This window comes from Mirounga leonina, unplaced genomic scaffold, assembly GCF_011800145.1.
Source record: "Mirounga leonina isolate KUSES-001 unplaced genomic scaffold, KU_Mleo_1.0 Mir_98, whole genome shotgun sequence".
Lineage (NCBI taxonomy): Eukaryota > Metazoa > Chordata > Mammalia > Carnivora > Phocidae > Mirounga > Mirounga leonina.
The window spans coordinates 7726934-7741799 of NW_023270921.1; the positions used below are offsets into that span (position 1 = coordinate 7726934).

The following is a 14866-nucleotide window of genomic DNA, read 5'->3' on the forward strand; positions in this document are numbered from 1 at the left end:
ACTTGGATCTGATCCCATTCTGGTGAAGAATGACTGAGAATGAGTTGGGGATCAGGAAGGTGGGAATAATAGTTCTAAGAAGCATCCCCATATTATCAGGAGGACTCTTTGAGTAACAGGCTTCAAAACCCTAATGAATCACATTATAATGACAAAATATGAGGCAGTAGGATAAATACGTTGCTGTGGAAGGACATTGACATGGATCCCTCAAATCAGGTAAAGTAGCATATCATCTACATGTCTCCCTTTTATGTCGCACAGGGGTCATCTGTTGTGAGAGTTATAGCCTATCTCAGAGTGTGGATGACTCAGGACAAATTATTTCTCAAAGTGAAAATTACTCAAGGTATAGGTATCATACTTTACTGGTCATGATTTTTCTTTTATTCCATGAGCTAGTGAAGGGGCATGAGTCGGTTAAGATAATGGAAAGCTAACTAAAAATTGTAAGTTCTGGGTTTTAGGTCCAGTTTTAGTAGCAATTTGTTTAACAAAGGAAATCCACACACATTAGAAATGGGTATATAAGTTCTAAGACTCATTTTATCTCCCTACTCTCATATCAGAAGCCATAAATTATGGGTGTCCTTCCCTACAGTAAGGCAGCATAAAGGAATGTCAACTCTGAGCATTCCTTTTATGGTGCCTGTCCAGTACAGAGGGTTGTGGGCAGGTGAGAGCTGCGGATAGACAACTGACAAGGAAACTGGGGACCTGCATCTTCAGTCAGGTCCACAAGGTGACATTCTGTCAGGAAGATGTTCCGCTGGGCAGGTGGCCCCTGTGGGTGGTGCTGGGAGTGCCCCTGTTTGCAAGGAGAGATCACATTCCAGAATGCTGCCCGGAAGCGGTGAGAGAGTAGGTTATAGATAATGGGGTTGACGGCTGAGCTCAGGTAGAAGAAGACACCTGGAACACAGGAGATTAAAAAAACAGACACACTGAGGAGAAATTGAGTGAGAGGCATGATAGAGAGAAGCATAAATATTTAACAAAGGCCTCGAATCCCTGCGACTGCCTCTTTTGGAAGTAATAATATAAAAAAGACTCTAATTGAGAATACAAAATACTCTGAATGGATCTACCGCCTGTGTATTTAGGAATCAAACACAGAAAGATTAAAGAGTCTTGCAAAAAGTTTAGGCTGGCATGGGATCTCTCTGAGATGCTTGGCAATTTCCTTTGATCCCCACTTCTTTAATTAAAGAACATGCTCTCATAGCATTAACAAGAGATGCTTAAGTATCAGAGGAAAGAGAGATGTTTTTATCTCATTGGAGCTTTGCTTAAACTTATAATTTGAAACTGCAAGTAATAGAGGAATGGTAAATCAGTTAAGGCATAGTCCCTGCTGATATTTCTTATGATGCTAACTATCTCTTCAAAAAAATATTCCCCAAAGTCCCTTTCCTACCTAGCCTTTCCCCTTGATGGCTCTTCCCACCTTCCAACTTTATTAAATAATTGTATTTTGCCATTTGTTTTCTTCACCAAATGCCTTGTACACTGCCATTTTCCTCTTTGGTATACACACTTCTCTTATTACTACATCCTATTTTATTTCCCCAACGCCCAAGATGGGCCTAAGGTTGAGAATTGGAGGACTTCATTTATGATCTTGGCCCTTGCTTGTTCTGTGACCTTAGATGGATCTGGCATTACAATTCTTTTCTCTGCCAAATGGGAGTGGGCAAACCATCCTAACCCACCTCCCTGGATTACTGTGAGGATAAAGTTGAGATGCTATCCACAGAGGGACTGAGAATGGCTAAGAATATAAAATAAGTGATAGGTACTGTCAATAACATATTCATGATTGTCCTCATTTACATAGTTCAGGGCATACAGAGTGGCATATGCCCTCCACACAGAACTGGGCAGGGAGGAATACAGAAGAAGAATATTTCTGTGGACTGTTAATTCATTCAATAAATTCTTATTTTGTGCCAGAAACTTTGAGGCACATTGGTAGGTAGTAGATTTAGACTTTGTTCTCTAAGGATAGGGAACAGTATTACAGAGAAATAATCTATGCCTAACTTAAGCAGTTGACAGAGGAACAATACCAAACTGTATCTGTTAAGAGCAAAATATGTGATACTAACAGTCATCCTATGGAAATTCACATGATAGCATAAACACAAGGACTATAATGATCATGAAGGATTTAATGGTAGCGAGTGATTGAACATTAACCAGCCCCTGAAGCAGGCAGGAGATAGCTGGGGAAGAGAGGAGAGAGCACTGCTGGTAGAAGGCATAGCCTGTGCAAATGTTCAGAGACAGGAATAGTTACATTGGACAGGAATAATGCAGAATCTGCAGAACTCTCTAATTAACCAGTCTGACAAATGCATGGCTTATGAACGGAAATACATAACTTGATCAAAAGGCAAGTTGGAGGCCTTTTTTTGGTAGCATTTAAGAGGTGTAGACTTCAGCTGGTTGACAATGTGGGGAAGAGAGAGATGATATTTTAACAGGAAAATGTTAATATAAATGCTGTAATTTGGAAATCTTAAAATGGTTGTCTTGATGCATCTGGAGATGTAGAGTCAACTAGTCAAGTCTCATGTGATCTTGTGCTGTTCTCCAATTTATTTTATCACTTTCGTTTTTCTCAGCTTAATCACAAAGATAAGCTAAGAGCTATAAATATTTTTGAGATTTCACCCAGAATTCATAATTAATTTAACATGGAGGAAAGTACTAATGTCCAGGTATAAACTGTTCACAAGCCCTGCTGAGTACAAAAGAGAGGGTGATTGAAAACAGATAATATACATGGCGTTCAATACTCCTATGAACATTGTGGTCTTTGCTTTATGCACACGTCGAGCTTCCCGCACACAGGTTGCTCTTCTCTTTCTTCTCTGGTGATGTCTCTGATCATCTAAAGAGCTTGTAGAACCAGCCAGTGACTCACTGAAGTAGGGGGACAAGGTGGTCTGCACCTAAGTCTAACAGTCACACTAGCTAAGAAAGAAGGACTTGGGTGACCATTCTTTGTTCCACTTTGGAGTAAAAAGCCCTGAACTTGAAGTTGGGTGACTTGGGTTGGAATGCTGTTTTTACCATTGGCCAGCCAAATGACTTTGGGCAGGTGAGTTCTTTTTTGTGGAACTGTTCTTTCAGCTGTGAAATGGTGATGATAACATCTACTTGTTGTGATGATTATAGAAAGGTATGTAGTATTGTGCAGCTTAAAAAGCTATTATTTCATTTACTTCTTACCATCAGCCTATGGGTTGTATAGAGTAGGCATTATCGCCATTTTACAGTTGAGGAAACTTTGACATGAAAGAGGCCCCGTTCTTCAGATCACTCCGAATATTAACGATGGGAGTGAGATGCAAATCCAGGTCCTCTGATTTAATGACCTTTCCACCACTCTTTTCACCGAATTCCATGGTATCCTTCACAAGCAGCATTAAAGTAGCCTAAAAGAAGACCTTGATACCTTTGGTTGGCTTTCATGAGGATCTAACACTTGCTGAAGATAATATGAGATTTCAGGGATTAAACATGGATGTTTAATTAATAAGAACCAATTCAATCATGTGGTCATTGGAAGTAAAACAAAGGAATCACCTCTTAGACCATTTTCCTGCTGTAATCATCATGCTTAGAGTTGAGGTCTTCAATAAAGTAGCATCTAAAACACTGATCTGGTATATTTCTCTTGGACCCATAATATACCTAATCGATATACGAATAAAATAAAAATCAAATGTGTTCTTTATTGTATGGTGGGTCTCCATAATCATAGTATATCCAATAGAACCTATTGCTCTAAGCAAGATGATGCAGCTGCAATTACCTGAACACGTGTGATGCAACCAAACCAGCCAAGATTTTACCTGACACCACATGGATGAGATTGAACGCAGCAGCCAGGGATTCAGTCCACTCCTCCACAAAGCTGAAGAAGAGCCGATCAATGTGGAATGGGGCCCAACAGAGAGCAAACACTAAGACCAAGACAACTGGAAAAGGATGATGAATGAGAGAGCAAAAGACAGTCAAAGCAAGGATAGGTATGCAATGCCCACTCTGAGTCCGTCCATTCCTTCTAACATTCCTCCCCCCCATCTTTCCTAAGCTATCATTTTAATGGACCATCTAGATCGTAATGAGCCTTCACATCGAATATTTACACATGAGAATGAATTGTATAGGATTTAGAATCAGCTTTCCATATGATTGTACAAGATTTCTTGTATAATTTAAGTTTACTTTGGAACACTTAAAATAGTATTGACTTTATTCAAAGTTCTAAAAACATTCTATTGTGGAAAATATGTTGCAAGAAGATTGTTGGAACCACATAAACTGGTTATAGAAATAAAGTGATTGGGTTCAAGCAATTGGTGTTTTTTAAAGTCATAGATTAATAACAACTATTAATATAGGATGTAGTATAAATGTATGAATTTATCTTGTTACTCTAGAAAGAATTAGAAACTTCTGTGAATTCAGTCATTCTGTAAGGGGTGGGAGGGACATAAAGAAAGAGAAGAATCAGGAGCATAATACTGCTTTACAAGCATCTTTTGATTGGGATGGGGATGTGTCTATTATAACTTTCTAGATTACAGATTTCCTTCCAATACTTTTTATTTTTATTTTGAAATAATTATAGATTCACAGAAATATACTATTGCCCAGTTTTTGTTTTTTTTTTTGTTTTTTTGTTTTTTTTTTTTTTAGCTCCCAAGACAGAGATTAGTGCTACCATAGTTTCTCTTCGGGGCATTCAATCTTCACCAATATAAATATGTAAATATATTTTTTCTCTTCTGAAGTTATATAATACTTTTATTTCCCAAGACATGATGCTGGAGATTTGCCTCAGAACAATCTTGTAGGGGCTAAGGAAGAGATAGGAATATAGATGAAACAAGATTAGCTATGAGTTGATAATGTTTGAAGCTGGGTGATGGGTGTTTATTTTACAATTCTCTGAACTTGTGAGCACATTTGAAGTTTCCAGAGTAAATGGTACATATAGTTGCTGTTAGCAGTAAACATATTCGGAGTAAGCGGTCTGCCTGTCTGTTATGATTGCAAGAATACCTGAAAGATTCTTCTGAGTTTACCCCCCAAAGAAAGGTCCCTAATCTGCTCACTATTGCCTACTATTCCCTTTAGTTAAAAATTTAATTAGTGTTGGGCTGCCTGGGTGGGCTCAGTAGGTCAAGTGTCCAACTCTTGATTTCAAGTCAGGTCATGATCTCAGGGTCAGGAGGTCGAGCCCCTCATTGCTCAGCAGGGAGTCTGCTCTGGATTCTTTCTCTCTCTCTGCCCTTCCCCCTCCCCCCAGTGCTCTCTTTCTCTCTCTCTCTCTCTCATAAATAAATAAATCTTTAAAAAAATGTAGTTACTGTTAAAATCGAACTCTACCCCCCAAAGACAAATAAATATTGTATATTTTATCACCGTGACTTTAATGTGAGTGTACTCTTTTGCGAGCAGATTATGATCAAGGAGAAAGGGAAGAGGGAGATAATGAAGACATGGGATTTCTTAATAGGGAAAGTCAGATGCCAACAGAAGCTAAACAATTTCCAAGAAGATGACTATTAGACAAACTTTAGTGACTTCACAGTTTTTTTGTTCATAAATACCACACAGTTACAGTGAGTGCTTTATATGCATATTAGCCTGAAGGATTTGTTTCTTCCAAACCTTAGGTTTTGACTTGGGAAGTTTATTATAAATCTCCTTTCTCATCAATATCTCTCATACCCTAGTGTAGGATCATATATTTTTATAACATTCTTTTGGGAGAGTGTAGATCAGTGCCTGGATTTTTAAAATATTTTATCTATGCAAAAGAGTGTACTTTTTTAATATAAAATGATACAATATTATAGGCGGGATGACTGTTTACTCTTGGCCAGATGTTCTTAATCTGGAATTAAAAGGGAGTCCAAGGATGGTTGTCAGGAGGTGCATGATCCCCTGAAATGGATTCTAAAATGTTTTGTGTATGTATATTTGTACATTTTCTGAGTGTAGAGTCCACAGCTTTCATCATATATTTTTTAAAAAACTTATAACTCAAAATAGGTTAAAAGTCACCCACTCATTTTATTTTATTTTTTAAGATTTACTTATTTATTTTAGAGAGAGAGGTGGGGGAGGAGCAGAGGGAGAGGGAGAGAGAATCTTAAGCAGACTCCTTGCTGAACACGGAGCTGACTCAGAGCTCCATCTCATGACCTGAGCTGAAACCAAGAATCAGACACTAAACCAACTGAGCCACCCAGGCGCCCTCACCTGCTCATTTTAGAGAGGAAAAGAAATGCTCAAAATCTCAGAGAGTGAGATTTACAGAGTGAGATTTATGGAATACCACACAGAGTGTATTGCAAGGATGCAATTTAGTGCATTGTTTGAGGGTTGAAAACTATAAAATAGAAACAAAACAGGTCCTAGGAGCTTGGGAAAAACCGAGGTTTTGATGTTACGTTTCAGGAGAATTTTTATTCTGATCCCAGCAGCACTTTCTCAGTACTAGATGCAACTCCTTTGCTTTCACAAACAAACAAACAAACAAACCTGAACAAAGTGGAGGACTTACACAGCATTTTGGTGACTGATTTTCTGGCTGATCTTTGAATATTTGCAGTCACTTCATCCGCCCCAAGGAGTTGGTCTTTTTTTAGCTGCAAGGGAAGTGGAAAAAGATACTAAGGGAGGGAAACATTGTTTCCTTCTGTCAAGATCCCAGAAGTGTAACTCTAACACTCATTTTGCAGACAAAAATCTGGGAGTTAAAGAAACGTAAGACTTTGTCAAATGTTTAACAGTAAATTGGAGGTGAAGTTGGATCTGAGTCACCTAACTCAACTGGACTGATGGTTGTGGCTACCTTGCAAAGCTTCTATGTATCATATGCTATTCTAGAGAACCCTAGTTGTGCAGTATATTAATAGGTATTCCATGAAAAGTGTGAAATCTAAAGTAAAAAATGTTAGGCTTTTTCATTCATTCATTCATTCATTCATTCATTCATTCATTCAATAATTATTAGAATGGAATCCCTCTGCTATAGGGTGGGTAGGCACTAGAAAACAAAATGGATATTGTTCCTGCTTCATAAAGTTTATAGTCTTTATTGTGGATCTTCTCAGAGCCTTTAATGTGCTTGATGGACATTATGAACATCTTCTTGGGGGTTTGTGTATCATCCTTCCACCATCCCCACTTTCCACACCCCACATCTCCCATCTCAACCTCAAGGGAGATAGTGCTTCTTTGACTCAACAATATCCCCTCTGACCCAACCCTTTTCAGTGGAATCTCTAGTATATCTTGAGGAGCACAATTTGGAAAAATCTGTGTTACTAGTATTACTGATAAGAGTGCCTATGTTTCTGAGTTTAGATGTTAAAATATACTCATCCTGTTGCAAGATGTGGTGATCCATGAAGAAGTATCTAAAAATATCAAATATTAACACTACATGTGCATGCAATTTTCCCTACCCTGTTCAAGTCCCATCTACTCTTGAAGACTCTGGTGGCCACTGTAGCCCATTTTCTTCTCCTTCCTCTGAACTCCCATAGCACTGAAGATCTGCATCATTCACCTAGCTGTAGAATTTTCTTCTCTTTAATTCACATATTTTTAGTTTTGGAGGATATACAACCAGATGAAGAAAGCTTTAAGGACTCATGATAAACTACCATCAAGCATCTAGAAGATAGTACATTATGTATTTGTGATTGATTCTCTAGTATTGATTCTCTTCTTCTCCTACCAGTGGTACCCTGATTTTGCTTTAGGGAATTTAGTCCTTCTGCATTGCTAGTCATTAATTTGGATGGGAATGATCCCACCTCCAGCTCCAGGTTCAGAACATGAACAATGTAGCTACGATCCATCAATCACAGTGACTGCATAATTGGAATCAAAGCGATTTCAGATACTTGCTTGTACTTCTAGGAATGGAAGTTTTATTTCTCTTTCACTGGGAGCCTTCTTGTTCTCTGCATGTGAGTTCTGGAATACAAGAGCTACTTTTTTTCCCCACCATGAGGAAAGTACTTGGAACCACCAATGGCCTTCTGTGAGGATCTTGAGGTTAAAATCAACAGTATAAAAAGAAGAGCAAAGAAACAGAAATAAAGCTAGGTCTTTGAGAACATTGTGTGTTTTATGGGATTAATCATCATCAAGAGCCAGCTCTACCTCTTGACTTCTCAGGTCTCTACTTCCCATCATATTTTGCCAGATTGAGTTGGGGTTCCTTCATTAGCACCGTAGAAAGTTCTGACACACTGATCAAGGGCATCAGGTGGAAAGAAAGCTCAACTTACTCTATATAGTCTTGGGTAGATATATGGAAGATGTATTCCAATTCAAGATAAAAAAGAGATTGATGTGGTTATGTGCAACAGTAGAGCAAACCGCTTTAAGAATCAGCTTCCTGGGCTGGATGGCATTTTTACAGAATACTTTAGAGAAGGTATTTAAAATTAAATAAGACTTGGACGGGAAGGTCATTAAAACTTGCCTCCAAAGTTCAACAAAGGAATATCTTGTCTGTCTAACAAACATGTTAGCTCCTAGAAGTCAGGTAGCTCTCAGGACCACACCAGTCCTGAAGCATCCACTTGGATGATTAACAAACCTGACCATCTGTCTCTGAATATACTGGTGCTCTCTATATACACCTGTGTCTTCACAAAGTGAGGGATTAAAGTTCCTGTGAGATTTGACTCTTCAGAGGTCACCTAGAACTTGGAGAGAAAGAAGGGAAAATACTGTGCAGTTATTAGGAATAGATGGGATGAAACTGAAGATAAGAAGTTATAAACATAATGTAAAACAAAATAATTCAGGTGGAGCATTCATCTCAGTGCTCGGCACGTGATACTCAGTAAGTTATATATAACTATGGTCATTCTGATTATTGTCTTCCTTTTACTCGAAAGACATTATAAAAACTGAATTTTGAGGAAACTGTTATTTATTTATATCTGTGGTCCCACTCATGTGGATTACTGAGTCCCTTTCAGAAATTCTCTTTCTCATGGTACTGCTCACCCATAAGCAGCACTTTTGTTGAGACAAAGAAGCAGCCAGATGCAGAGATAAAAACAAAACAAAACAAAACAAAACAAAAAACCTTTATATTTAAGGTAAGAGTAATAAATCAAACTGCAAATCTTATTAGCTCATCATCAATTAAATCTACTAAAGGTTCTAATTGTTTCATACCATTTTTAAAAATTTGTCATTGTTACAAGATAGTTATCACAGTATTTGATTTCAGTCCATAATTAAGAACAATGAAAAACTATTGGGATCTCTTAGTCCCTTCTGTGGGTGAGTTTAACAGTTTTCCTTGGTAATTTCTCTACTTCAAGGAACAATTTCCTTAAACATAAAGCAAACAGTCCATACAGTTCTTTCATGAACAGGCTTTCTGTACAGTGTAGTTTGCAATGAAAAGAAAATTATAAATGTATTAATCATTGCTTACTTTTCAGCTTCTGTAGGTTTTAGTGACACAACTAGCCAAAGAGAGGGAGAGTGAAAAACTGATTTATGCATTGTATACATTATTTCAACAGAATCTGAAGCCCTCTACTATTCTAGTAGAATAGAATCCAAACAATTTGTCTAGCCAATATTAAATACTGCTTTATGTTTGGATACTTTTATTTCCCTTCAGATGTTTAGCAAAGTAGATATTCAACTGTTAAGTATTCTCTCCACTTCTGAACTTTTATTTTAAAAGTGAAGATACAAAAAGAGTGAAAAATTGTGGTTACTGTATTGGAAGCTCAGAGATCTTCCTACCCCACACTCCTTAGCTGTGTAAGATAAAAGGGCACCTGGGTGGCTCAGTTGGTTAAGCTGTGTAAGATAAAAGGTGAGGGGGGAGGTCAATGGGGCTGACTTAGGTTGATATATTATGCTGATCAGTTGTTTATATGATTATAATCATTCCAGCAGATGTTTAGTGTGTGGAGACCAAGCTTCAGAATACCAAAATATAATCCTAGCTTTTGTGTAAATATTTCTACAATCTGAACAAAATCTGTTTATTTGAAAAAATTAGTGCAACTCTGTTTGGCATGGCTGGATTCTGCTACAATTCATAATCCATCTTCTTCGATTCAAGTGTTAATGCTGCATGCAGAATTACAAGTACTAGGTGAGAGCTCCAAAAGAACTTCCTCTCAGAGAGAAAGAAACTTGCCCTGGGATTGTCTGTTTTCCCTCTCTAACATGTTCTAACCTTGGAGAGCAGCTTAGTGGATACTCATGTGCTGGAATGATGCAGCAGCCCTGAATGCTCAGCTTTGAACACACATATGGGCTCCCCTCCTTCCTTGGTCCTGGGATTTCATCAGTCTTAGGGTTTTTTTGCCTTCTGAAGGCAGTGAGTGCCAAAGTCAATCATAACTTTAGATTTGCCAAGGGAGTCAATAACTTAATAATCATCAGATTTGCTTAGTCTCTTTTAAATCTCTTAGGTCAAAAAGCTCTTCAAAATAATGTTTCCAACTCTCTTGCTTTCGAAGGTAGAAAAGCTAAAGTCCAGCAATGAGTAAAATAATTTAACTTCATTCATTCATTCATTCATTCATTCAGATTACAGTCTAGTTGGAGAGAAATAAATTAAGGAACCCACAAGTATAGATTATAAATTGTAATAAATGCAATGAAGGAAAATCACCAGGAATCATACCACATACACAGGGACCAGGTGCAGCTAGAGAGTCAGGGAGAACTTCCCTGAGAAAGTGTGGGTGAAGTATGATTTAAAGGATAAGTTAGAGTTAAAAAGCAAAAGGGATTGTGATGGTCAACAGTAGGAATATTTCAGGCAATGATATAGCAAAAGGTACAGCATTTGCAAAGGCCGTGAAGCCAATGCCATAGACTAGGGCCTATTTCTTCTGACTGTTAGTCTACAGATCTTTAAATTCCTCTAGCAGTGACTTACTAAGCAGATAGTTCCTTCCCTGGTGTCCCCTGGGTAACAGTTCATCCTTCCTGAGAATAGGAATGTTATAAGTTGCACTATACACACAAACCAAACTAGTAGTTGCTAAGCTGTTGTCTGAGCTCTCACTTAGCTCCTGATACAAGGTGCCTATAGGTTCATGACAATAAAACAAAGTGAAACACAAGGTAATTGGTTGGGGGTAGAGGGTATGTGCTTCCTACTCAAAGTTAAATACTTCTTCCAAATTAACCCAAGATAAATGATTGGTTGGTGTCGGGCAAAATGGTATTGGTCAGTTCGGGGTGAGATTTCTCATAGGGCTTATGATATTTGGAATCATGCAGAAGTCCTTTCCCTCCAGTGATATACACAGGGCATCCTAAGACACTGCAAGCTAGTCTGGGGTGACATGCGTCTCTCGGTGTAGAGGGCCCAGCCCTCTAAGAGGAGATTGGCAAAACTCTCTGCCTGATTAAATTCACTCCTGTGTTCAGACATCTGTGGTTCTTGGAACTTGTTCTTCCTACTTGGACTCTGCTGCTCACCTTGGGCACAGCAGATATGGAAACGGACCATTGCGGGGCACCCGTTTCTGACATTCCCCTTCCCAGAGATGCACTGAGATGGGAGTACATTAATTGTCACAGAATACGTGGTGGCAGAGCCGTCTGGAAGCAGATGATGTGAATGTGATGTATGATTTGTTTTCCCTTCATTTATAATTCACGTTGCTCCTGCTCACAGATTTTTTTTTTTCCTCCTTTTTTTAAGTTATCACAAACTGTTAGAGCTATCAGGAGCCTTAGATATAATCTAATGTGACCTTTTCATTTTATAAATGTGAAAACTAACTCCAGGAGAGAATTGTGTGGCTTGCCTAAAAGTGTGTTTTATGTGGGCTTTAGACCTGGGAGTCTAAATGGTCCCAAGACTGCTTCCTACACAAGCTGCCTCCTTAAATGGGCATAAAGCTGTCACAGTTAGATTTCATCTCTATGAATTTGGATGCAGAATATACCAGGAGAGGAATTATATAGACTCACTACTACCTTCACCAAAAGTAGTTTCTTTCAGCTAATTTAGATCCTAAAAAAGGGGAAAAAATCAGTTTACCACCATGAGTATAGGAACCTCTAATTATTAGGTATGTTGCAAACTAAGTGACAGTTTTTTATTCATCTCAGCTATCATTTATTCCCACTTTCTTCTACTCTATCTAATGTGCTCTGTTCACGTCCTTGTCCCTCAATTTCCACCTGATCAAGAGAAATCCAAGTTGGTCCCTCTCAAGCCATATTTTTGCATTTTAGCCTGGTATTTCAACCAAAGGGTCAAAGCAACCGTAAGGGACAGTCTGACTTTAAAATTGTATGTCTGTCTTGGAGTAGAAGATAGGCAGAGATAGCTTATGTTATACTCTGGCCAAGTTGGTCCAGAGGAAAATTTCGATGCAGGCAGTAGATGGGGGCAGGAGACAACAGGATGTGGAACAGTCCCTCCAGGGGTGGCCACCTTGCGCTGTTTAAAACAAGGCTCCACCTCAGACCTACTCAATCAGAATTTCCCTGGGGCAGGGGCCTGCACATTGATACACATAGTAAGATTTCTAGGTGATCTGTAGAACTCCTAGGTTTGAAAGCCACAGGCACAGAGGAAGAATAATGGAAAGTGAGTTAAAGGAAATGGTTTATAGTTGTGGTTAGTATTTGCCTAATTTTGAGGCTACTCCTTTAACTTCTGTTTCCCCTTTAGGCTCATTCTGTTTTTCTCTATACTTCCTTCCAATTCTGAATTTCTCCAATTCTAAGTTTTTCCTCTGAACTTCGAGTCAGTGAGAGAAGAAGGGATGCTGCCCTAAGCCAGCGAGCTTGGATACTCACTTTGAGGCCCATAATGTAGTAGAGGACACTGATGACAATCATGGGGAGGATGTAGAAGAGGAAGGAAGTGACCTGGATGATGAAATTGTAGATCCATATGGGCTTGATGACCGCACAGGTGGCAGAGCCTGGGACCAGGGACCCGTTAGGGAAGTAGTGGACCTTGATGCCGTGAATGCTGGTGTTGGGCAGAGAGAAGAGAACGGAGAAGCCCCAGACGATGCCGAGGATCCTGAGAGCCCGCCGCCGGGTGCACTTCAGCTTGGCGCGGAACGGGTGGAGGATGGCCACGTAGCGCTCCACGCTCACCGTGGTGACGCTGAGGATGGAGGCAAAGCACACCGTCTCAAAGAGGGCCGTCTTGAAGTAGCAGCCCACGAGCCCAAACAGGAAGGGGTAGTTGCGCCACATCTCGTAGACTTCCAGGGGCATCCCAAGGAGCAGGACCAAGAGGTCGGAGACAGCCAAGCTGAAGAGGTAGTAGTTGGTGGGTGTCTTCATAGTCTGGTGCCGAAGAATCACCAGGCACACCAGGAAGTTACCAACGACCCCCACTACAAAAATCAGTGCATACACTGCAGTCACTGGGAAGAAGAAGTGGCTGCGGGGAGGTCCATACAGGAAGGCCAGATAGTCCTCGGTGCTGTTCAGGTATCTCTCGGATGGATCTTGCAGTTCCTGCTGGTGGATCCAGGAATCATTCTTGTGTTTTTCCATCACTGACATTAAAATGCAAGACCTGAGACTCCTCTGATATGAGTCTTTGTCCCAGGCTGAGCCAGAAAAGAAAGAGAAAGCAGGCAGGAAAGCACAGACTCAGGGGAAAGAGGGTGGGAGAGTGTGAGTATTTCAGCAAGGTTGGGCTGTTCAAACCCAGATCCCTTTTGAAGAGCTAGAGGCCCCGCCCCTCCACAGTCTGTGGCCCAATGAGTGTGTGTGAGACGCTCAGCAAGAAGACCGCTGGGTCGGAGAGCTGGCTTTGAAGCAGGGAGCTGGAGAGGAGGGGGAGACATTTCTCTGAATTGGAAGGAGCTGGGAAAACAGCTGACACAAACGGTGATGCCCTACCTTAAATACACTGTTTGAGCAGTGCATTTTGCAGAGTTGTGGGAATCCGGGTGGAAATACAAATTAAAGTTGCAGGGTCTTGGTCAGGAGAGTACAAATTTCCATTGATCCTTGTCACCTGCTCAGCATGACAAGAATGGGAGATCAATAGATTTCTCAAGTTATCTTGTTCTGTTGGAAATTCAGGGCTTTCTGGGGAAAGCATGATCAATGTGCCTTTTTTGGTTTGATTGCATCCACAATAGAATCCAAAGCCTGTAAGAACACTTGCACATCACCTAGCCCTGCCTGTTGTCAGTCACTTCAGTGTCTTTTGGCAGTGCCCTTCCTGTCTCAAAAGGCAGTGGGGTTTAGAATCAGGTACATCCATAGAAATCCTGTAAGACATTGGGAACGTTACTCAAATTCTGCCAGCCTCATTTCCTTATCTGTAAATTGTAGATTCATTCACTCTATTTCATTCAACAAATGCTTCTTGAGGATTCACCATGTACTGGGCAATGTTCTGGGCTTTGTAGAAGCATCAGTGAACAAGCAAGACAAAATTTCTGTCATATGGAGCTTTTCTTACAGTAGGAAATTCTGAAAATATACAAGCAAATTAATAATATGATTGAAGATAATAATTTGTGTTTTGAGGAAAAAGGAAATGGGATTATACAAACAAAAGGCTGGAGGTGTTCTCTTATCAAGGGTAGTCAAAGAAAACTTATCTCAGGAGATGTTATTTGGGCTGAGTTCTGAATGATGAAAAGTCAGTCATAAAAGAGCTAAGGGAAGTGCATTCCCAGCAAAAGTAATAGCAAGTGCAAAAGTCCTGAGGCAGTCACAAGCCTGATGCATTTCAGAAACATCAAGAAGACAAATGTAGATGGGACTTAATGAGTAGACAGGAGAGTATGAGTGATTAGCTTGAAGCGACTGGTGGGGACCAGATCATGTA

General features: G+C 39.8%; 1 protein-coding gene across 1 annotated transcript; it reads right to left on the bottom strand.

Moving 5' to 3' along the window:
* Positions 1-234: 234 nt before the first annotated feature.
* LOC118006613 (neuromedin-U receptor 2-like) lies at positions 235-13581 on the bottom strand. Its single transcript, XM_034999324.1, has 4 exons — positions 12856-13581; positions 6590-6674; positions 3864-3989; positions 235-912 (listed from the first exon to the last, which is right to left on the bottom strand). Exons 1-4 carry the CDS (start codon positions 13579-13581, stop codon positions 641-643), a joined length of 1209 nt encoding a protein of 402 aa, XP_034855215.1. The 3' UTR covers positions 235-640.
* Positions 13582-14866: the final 1285 nt, after the last annotated feature.

Bases quoted from the DNA above. Each gene is read 5' to 3' on its own strand.
- LOC118006613 (XM_034999324.1), bottom strand. From the start codon at position 13,581: ATGTCAGTGATGGAAAAACACAAGAATGATTCCTGGATCCACCAGCAG. The intron at 6,675-12,855 runs GTGAGTATCCAA...CTTCCCTTGCAG, and splicing joins ACTACATTATGGGCCTCAAA to CTAAAAAAAGACCAACTCCT. The intron at 3,990-6,589 runs GTAAGTCCTCCA...ATCCTTTTCCAG, and splicing joins ATCAGTCACCAAAATGCTGT to TTGTCTTGGTCTTAGTGTTT.